The sequence below is a fragment of the Otolemur garnettii genome, unplaced genomic scaffold (genome assembly GCF_000181295.1).
Source record: "Otolemur garnettii isolate 467f Iridium unplaced genomic scaffold, OtoGar3 scaffold00038, whole genome shotgun sequence".
Lineage (NCBI taxonomy): Eukaryota > Metazoa > Chordata > Mammalia > Primates > Galagidae > Otolemur > Otolemur garnettii.
The window spans coordinates 6,135,876-6,144,377 of NW_003852433.1; the positions used below are offsets into that span (position 1 = coordinate 6,135,876).

Here is an 8,502-nt window from a genome sequence, read left to right on the forward strand (position 1 = left end):
GCCAGGCATTGTGGAGGGTGCCTGTGGTCCCAGCTACTTGGGAGGCTGAGGCAGGAGACTCACTTGAGCCCAGGAGTTAGAGGTTGCTGTAAGCTGTGATGCCACAGCACTCTACCCAGGGGGACCTTCTCTTTCAAAAAAGACACTTGAAAACCAGTATGTTCTATTAAGGGTTCTAAATGGCAAAAATTATGAAAATACTCTACTGTAAAAGGTATAAGACATTTATATTAAAACTGAAGACTTTTAAGAGCTAATACAAATATTGAGGTATTTTTGTTGTTGTTGTTATTGCTGTTGAGTCTTTGATTCCCAGTTTTGAGGGGTTCAAAGTCAAAATCCAGACCAATGTCCATGGATAAATTCACCCTGTTTTCCTGCTGGTTCTAGTTCTACAACTTAACACTGAAAATGTTCTGAGATCTATATATGGGAGATACGTGTGACCAAAGAACACACTGAGACATCTGCTTGTCTGAGCTCCTTTGCTGCGTAGACACTGCACTAGAGCAGTGATTTTTGACTGGGAGATCTTGCCCACTAAGGGACCTTGGGTAATGTCTGACAACATTTTTGGTTTTCATGTTTAGCTGGGGCAGGGAGGGCTACTACTGGCATTTAGTGGGTTAGAGGCCAGGGGTGCCACTAAATGTCACATAGAGCACCGCCCTCACCACCAAGAATTATAAACACTCCATGCAAGAGCTACATCAGAGTCCTCCACCGGTCAGAAAAATCTGACAAGAGCTGCAGAAAGACTCACTCTCACTCGTGAGCACACCTACAGTCTAGTCACAGAGTACCACTCAAGGGGCGGTAGCCGCAAACACAGTCTGTCCTCACAGACTATATAACCAGGAGCTCCTACTTGAGACCTAACAGCAAATGGGCCAGACTCCAAGCCAGAAGAGAGCTGAGGATCCCACCTTCTGTCCTCTCCATGGTGAGCAACACTTCGCAGACATGCTCTGGGTAGTCACTGGTGCACTGTACAGCCCGGTGCAGGGCCTTCCTGCAGTGCTGGGTATCACCATGTGCCCTAAGGCAGAAAACAAACAATTGCTGCCACCGGGACACAAAGTGGAAAGCAGATGAAGGGAGAGGCTGTCTTCTCACAGGTAGAAGCTCGCTCTCTGAGGAGACCCTCGCGTTCACAACTGCCCACAGGGTTTTCTCCTGCTTCCAGTGGAGTCTCTACAGTCACAACAAAGGAAGGCTTTCCCCTTCCTTCATCCAGGTAGGTGCTTCTGGAAAATGCACCTGAAACCATCCTATGGAACCAGGTACTCTGCCATCATAGCTTTCACAAATGCAGCACCATGGAAGTGGGGTGTCCAACAATTCTGTGTAACTTGAGAAAGTCCCTAGAGAAATTCTACTATACAGTCCCACCTGACGGAGAAGCACTAATCCAAAGGACTGTCCAAATTCATGCCTAGAGTTAAATCTTTATGTATCCACACGGGAAGATATACTGCTAATCACAACAGAAATTAAGCAATTCTGTTAAGTCATAACAGTTATGAGACAGTATATTCTCATTTCTATTTTTAAAACATTGTAAATATACATAACTATTATAAATATTAGGATAATCAAAAACTTCAGAGCAGCAGTTCTCAAAGTATGATCCACATACCCCTGAGGGGCTCTAATACCCTCTCCAGGGTTCTGCAAGGTCAAAACTCCTTTTATAATAATACCAAAATTATTATTGGACTTGTTCACTGTGTTGACATTTGCACAATGGTGCAAAAGCAGTGCTGGTCCTTAGTACAAATCAAGGCAGTACACATCTTTTTAATATTCTGTGTGAGGAAGTGGAAAATACACATAAAGCAGTTCAGCAAAATGAAGTTTCAGCAAAGAAAAGCACATGTTATTTTTTAAGGTGCAGGCTAACCTACTCACTTTTCTCATGGACACCATTTTTACTTAGAAGAACAATTGAGTGACAAACTGTGGGTATCTGGCAGACATTTTCAAAAATTAAACAAGCGAGTCTGTCACTTCAAGGAAAACCACTAACATCATTCGTTGCAAGTGATAAAATTTAAGCTTTCAAGTGAAAATGAGAATTTTGTAAAACTTGGGTCTGCCACTATCAGTTTGACAGCTTCCGCATAACAGACTTTTCTACTAATGCTAAGTGTGAATACAAACAAATAAGTTTTTTTATACTGTAGAATAAGATATGTCAACATTTGGACTAGCTACATGATTTAGAGATCAAGATTTTCCAAATGAATAACTCATGATGCCACAGAATTAGGGCATCATGTAAAAGATAAAAGGTCCATTCAAAGTACAAACTAGATAAATGGATGTTAATGTAACAGAATTGGAGAAACTTGTCAATATGGTTGCAGATTCCACACTGTTACTAATGTTTAAGAAACTATCACTTGTGAAGTTCTGCTACAGTGTGAAAGGATATACACAACTAATTGAAAAGGGCTAATAAAAAACAACTTTCTTCTCTAACCTCCTATGTACACCCTTACAATCTTTATACTTTTCAATGAAAACAACATATTGTAACAGGCTAAATGTAGAAACAGACATGAGAATTCAGCCATCTTCTACTAAGCCAGACTAAAGATATTTGCAAAAATATATAATCATCCCCCTTTTCTAAATTATTTGGGGTTTGAAAAAATACAATTATTTCTCAAAAAAAAAAAGTTGTTTATGTTAAATGTAACAGATTACGTTTAACTAACTTAAAAATACTTTTCTTAGTTTTATTTTCTAATATGGTAAATATCAATAGATATAACTTATATGAACAAAAGCTCTTTGGGGTCCTTAAATTTTAAGAGCACAAAGGGGTCCTCAGACCAAAAAATTTGAGAAGTGCTGATCTACTGAACATTCAACCAACCCAACAGTGGTCCTCTCTGGGTGTAAGATTAAAAGAAACTGCCAATTATATTTTTCTAAGTATTTTGATTTAAATTTGAATAAACTTTTTTTAGTAAGGAAAATAAAATATTCAAAAAAGAAAAAAAGCAATGTAGAAATACATTCCATTTCTAATGTTTAATATACTGGATAGAAAAGCTGGTTAAGTTTTTTGTATTTTCCCCATGTTATAAATATTGAGAATATTTTATTTAATTCAAACAATTTCAAAAGTTTCTAACATATAGGCTATAACTGCATTTTTATTTAAAAAAAAATTTAAGCATAGAAAAATGTTGAAGAATATTTCCTAAACTGTTAACTAACATGTTTGGGTCAATGACTGGAAGTAATATGAGGTTTTTATTTTTGTTTGCTTTAGTATTTTCTACTTTTCTAGAAGAACAAATATAATAAAAAAACCCCTAAAAATCAAATAAACATTCATGTCCAAAAATCAAAACAAACAAAACAAAAAGAATTGCATGGTTATCAGAGCTCCAGGCACCAAATACAATGTCTGGTTCTCTAGTTTTGCTCAATAAAAATACATCCATGAATGAAAGAAGATGAAGGAAGGCAGCCTTGGTCTAAGGAGCAAGCCCAAGGAAGCAGGAGTTAGCTAGGACTGAAGAAGATGCAAACCCCATAAGCATTATCTCTCCTCCCCACCCCAAGTCCAAGTCAATTACCTTTCCAGGTTGTAATACTCAAGCCACATGTTAGCATACTTGGCGTTGCCTTTGGTCATAATGCTATCCCAGAGTTCCCGAGCTTTCTGCATATTACTGCACAGTCGAGCCTAAAGTGCAGTTAGACTCAATTAAGAAAAGACCCAAACTTTATGACATCAACACCTGTCACAAAATATACTCCAAACAGCATAACTATCAGTGTAACACAAATCCCTGGACATTCCCTAGACTTTCCTCCAGGTAACAGGACGAGCCCAGCCACCTTTTTGCAGGGATAAGCCTCAATCTGTCTGCCCGTGCCTCTCGAGAAGAGAGCATGGAACCCATAGCACTCCAGTACTGGATGGATATTTGGGAGGATTTTCCCTTCCTCTCTTACCAAGTTGTTATTTGATTTCTTCTTTTTATCAACTTACCTACAGGTGTTTATTTGAGAGGCAATACACAAAAAGGATTGATCTAGTATTAAATGCCTGCTCTGCCACTTACAAACGTGGGCAAATTACTTAATTTCTCTGAGCCTCAGTTTCCTCATCTTGAAAATGGTTACAACACAAACATCTCATAACAGAGACTACCTGACAAATGTTAGTTTCTTCAACCTCAGTCCTCAGAGTTTTAAAACATGATCAGAATTCTATAATGCTATCTATCCATCAGCTGATCAAGGCAGGTTCCATGTATTACTCTCCTTGGTGTCCCTGCTGATCAGTCAAACTCATTTGTCTTCTACACTAGATTAAAGCCCTACTAGCACAGGGACTGTGCCTTATTCCCCCACCAACTAGTATAATGCTAGCAAACAGCACACACTCATTACACTCTCACAAATGAAGTAATGACACGTGCTACTTAACTTCAAGCTGGGAGCTAACAGGTTCACCAAGATATAAACAAATGCACACCCAGCTAGATAAATATCACGAATCACTGCAGCGTCTAGATCATTACCTGGAAGACTGATTCAATTTTAATTAATGTTTAATAAGTCACTATTAAACAAAAAAAAGTCTTTCAAAGGTAGGTGAAACTGGCAGATTTGTTCAAAAGATTTTTACCTCAATCCTAGCCCAGTTCTGCATGATCATGCAGCTTGGATCACCACTCTCATTGAAACCTGCAAGGATGTAATTAATCAAAATTAGAAAGCAACTTAAGAGACAAATAGCCTTTGAAAAGGCACAGGAAATACAAGTGGGCGAAACAGCAAGTTACGAGGTTCCAGCAAACTTACGCTCTTCTACCTCCTGCTTCAGATACTCCAAAGCACGAGTGAATGTGGCCCTCAACTCTTCCAGCTCTTTACTAGAATCTGTTGGAAATTGGAAAAAAAAAAAAAAACTTTATGAAACTACAGCAACTGTCTTTATTTTTAATCCTACACTGAAATTGTCAGGAAACCCATTATGTACCTGGCATCGTGCAGGAGACAGATATAACACTGCCAGTTCCTGCTCTCATCACACAGTGGGGGAGAAAGAAACTGGAACAGGGACAGTATGGAAAGCACAACGACAAAGGTGAACACAGAGTTCAGTGGGTGGGACCACAGTGGGGGGCCGGGGGGGAGGTCCTCCCAAGCCAGGATAACATGGGCAAACAGTAAGGAGGAACAGCTGCAAACTATCTGCATGAGGTTAATAGCTGACATGAGTGTCCAAGTACAAGCTAGGAGTTTTCTGGCTGCCTTGTGGGGAAGGCCAGAGGATCCCACAGAGTTCAAAGATTTAAAATAACACAGAGGTCTTATTTCAAGAACTATTTTGGATATATAAAAAGGCCAGAAGGGAGAAATGAGAAAAAATAAAAGGCTGGCAGGAGCCAGTATGAAAGCCATATGGACCATTACTCTTGTCCTACAACCCATAGCAGGACCTGCTAAAATTTCCAGGGGGAAAGTCACCAGTGGCTGGTCTGTAACATCTGTCCAATCATAAATATACGTGAGAAACTGGGACATCTCACAAAAAGATGTGTTAAGAAAAAGTTCAGTTCCAAGGTGAACATGTGAACTTAAATACCTTGTTTGAAATCCACCCTTCTCCTCAGGTAATCAAGGTATGCTTGCCAAATCTCCACATAATCAGTGGCCTGGATGAAGCCAGCATTCAAAGCTTTCTCAAAGGTTACTGGAGTTGGGAGAAAAAGTCAGAATTTATTGATGATTCAAAAATAAGCTAATTATGAAGTTATCAAACTCTGCTGATTATAAAACACTAAATGATTTTAAAAATAATAAAAGGATACAATGAAGTAAAAAAAACTAGAGGAGTGTTCGAAAGAGAAGCACTGTCAAGACTATGTTTTAGAAAGGGCTTACTCCACAAGACACCCTGCAATCAGAGTTCCAAGTCAGGTAAGTTTGGAGAAAAGACCACAGCTTCTTAGAAAAATCACAATGAATATTAATAGGCTAAAGAGCTCTAAAAAGCAAAAAGTATAACCAGTTCACCTCCCAGTTAGGGCCCTTTTTGTTACTAATACTCAATATCCCAAAGAAAACCCTGGAGAATCCTGGTTTAACAGCTTCACCATAGCTCTATGTTCCTCACATGGGACAAAAAGCTTAGAATTAGTCTTCCCACGAAAATATCCGCACCAGAAATCACTGGATGATCAACTCCATGTCTCTCCAGAGCCAAGAGGTACCGACTCCACAGGGCAACTGTCCAGGGGCAGTTTCTAACAGCACGGTTATGAACAGATAAGACCAAATCCTTTACTTTCAGTTGTCGATCCTATGATAAAGAATTTCAGAGTTAGGAGATATTAACACTTGACCATCAACAGACACTCCAACAAAAGAAATTTCCTTAAAAATTCCTCATGACATGGTTTCTTCAACAACGCAATGTCCAGGGATAGGGGAAGAGAAAGAGATGAAGGGGGAACTTACAGATTAAAACAGCCCGAAGACACATCAGCCAAGCCTAACAGAAAGACCTTGTTTGGATCCTTTTATACATACATATGTACTGAAATATTCTATATAATATACACCAAAATGTTTACCAATATTATGTGCTTTCTGGATTTGCTTCAAAATACGATAGAAAGGGCAAATAGGTAAGAATAAAGATAAAAGCAGACTAGAGCCATATTGTTAGTAATTGTTGAAGATGGGTGATGGGTGCGGGAGGTTTCATTGCACCAATCTGTCTTTTACATTTTTAAGTATTCCATCATAAAAATTAAAAGACAAAATCAATCTGTTATAAAGCCCACAATATAGTTAAGACAATAAAAAGAAATTTGTTTTTGCAGTTAGTAAATATTGTAAAATACTTTCAAACACCAGGAGAACTTCCTAAACAAGCTGGGAAAGAAGAAAGGAAGATGAAGAAACTGTGAGAAAGAGTAGGGCAGCATGCAACTCACTCCTGGCACCTGGTCTTCTTCAAATAGATTATACACTGGTAAAAACAAAATGAAATCAGAACCGTTATCTTACTAGGTACTGACTGTAACGGATCCATAAGTCTGGGACAAGGCAGTTCTCAACCAGGGCACGCTCAAAGATCAGCTGAATGCGAGCAGGATCACCAATTTTCATCTCAAAATCAATATATGCTTGATATTCTGCCAGCCTTGGTGCCTCTGCTTGCAACTGGAGCACAGGAAAATGGCAATGAAGTTGAGTTTAGTTGCTTGATACCTTGTCAGGAAGCAAAACACATCTTCAAATAACACAAACTTTGGCAAGACTGGCTACAGCAAGGTAAGAATCACCAAATCCTCACACTCAGAGCTCCTCCACAACAGGATCTATAACATCCACAACGGGATCTATAATTTAAGGAATAGAATGAGAGTCTTGCCCATCTGGTCCAAAGTACCTCTTCTTGGCAATAGTAACTGGGGGCCCCTTTTTTAAATTCGTTTCTAGACCACAGGGAATTTAAATTGCCCATCCATCAGGAACCCAACGAGAAAGCAACATCTTTGCCAATGACCACTGCTGACCATCCTTCCAAAAGAGAAGTCGCTTTCTTGACCTAATGAGGGGAGTAAATGCAGGTTTCTCATTCCATTTATCAGTTCCTGTAAGAATATAAATACACGAAGAAGACAGGAGGCTGCGCTGTTTACTAATCCAAAGACGACTTCTTTTTAGACAAAAGCCTCTTACTCAACGTGTTTTTTCTTTAGCCATATTCAGCTAGAGACAACCATGACAAAACTGAGCTGGGTGAGGCTTTGGGAAACACAAGTATGCACAAATCGCTTACCTGTGAAAAAGAGAGGGATAGGGAACACAGGTAAGCAGGAAAGCACACGTCTAGTAAGTAGAAAGATGATGTTTTAGAGCAGGGGGCCAATTCACTGTCCCTCAGACCGTTGGAGGGCCAGACTGCGGGCCCCGGGATGAGTCAGCTGCTAAGCAGGACAGGCAGCAGGGGCAAAAACACCCGGCGGGCAGGATTAATGTCCTAGGTGGGCGGCATGTGGCCCATGGGCCGTAGTTTGAGGAGGCCTGTTTTAGAGACTAGTTTCAAGTAACAATGGGGAATTAGTTACCAAGACATGCTGTGCCTTTGAAAACAACTAAAATGGCTGAATTAAATATAAAAAGCATCTTCTTAAAAATCATCAACTCTTGAGAAAGAGCAAGACCCTATCTCTACAAAAAAAAGAAAATCTGGGGCAGTGCCTGTGCTCAGTGAGTAAGGCACCGACCCCATATACCGAGGGTGGTAGGTTCGAACCCAGCCCCAGCCAAACTGCAACAAAAAAATAGCCCAGCGTTGTGGTGGGCACCTGTAGTCCTAGCTATTCAGGAGGCTGCGGCAAGAGAATTGCCTAAGCCCAAGAGCTAGAGGTTTCTGTGAGCTGGGATGCCATATCACTCTACCAACGGCGATAGCTTGAGACTGTCTCTAAAAAAAAAAAAAAAAAAAAAAAA

The 8,502-nt window shown here is 39.8% G+C and overlaps 1 protein-coding gene across 1 annotated transcript in view; it reads right to left on the reverse strand.

Moving 5' to 3' along the window:
- The window catches only part of SART3 (squamous cell carcinoma antigen recognized by T cells 3), a 40,736-nt gene that overhangs the window by 6,926 nt on the left and 25,308 nt on the right, over window positions 1-8,502 (reverse strand). Inside the window, exons 7-13 of the mRNA XM_023513246.1 lie at window positions 7,051-7,206; window positions 6,199-6,337; window positions 5,621-5,728; window positions 4,834-4,911; window positions 4,658-4,716; window positions 3,597-3,706; window positions 927-1,039 (exon numbers count right to left, since the gene is read on the reverse strand). Coding sequence (XP_023369014.1) covers window positions 927-1,039; window positions 3,597-3,706; window positions 4,658-4,716; window positions 4,834-4,911; window positions 5,621-5,728; window positions 6,199-6,337; window positions 7,051-7,206 — 763 coding nt within the window. The remainder of the gene's footprint in view (window positions 1-926; window positions 1,040-3,596; window positions 3,707-4,657; window positions 4,717-4,833; window positions 4,912-5,620; window positions 5,729-6,198; window positions 6,338-7,050; window positions 7,207-8,502) is intronic.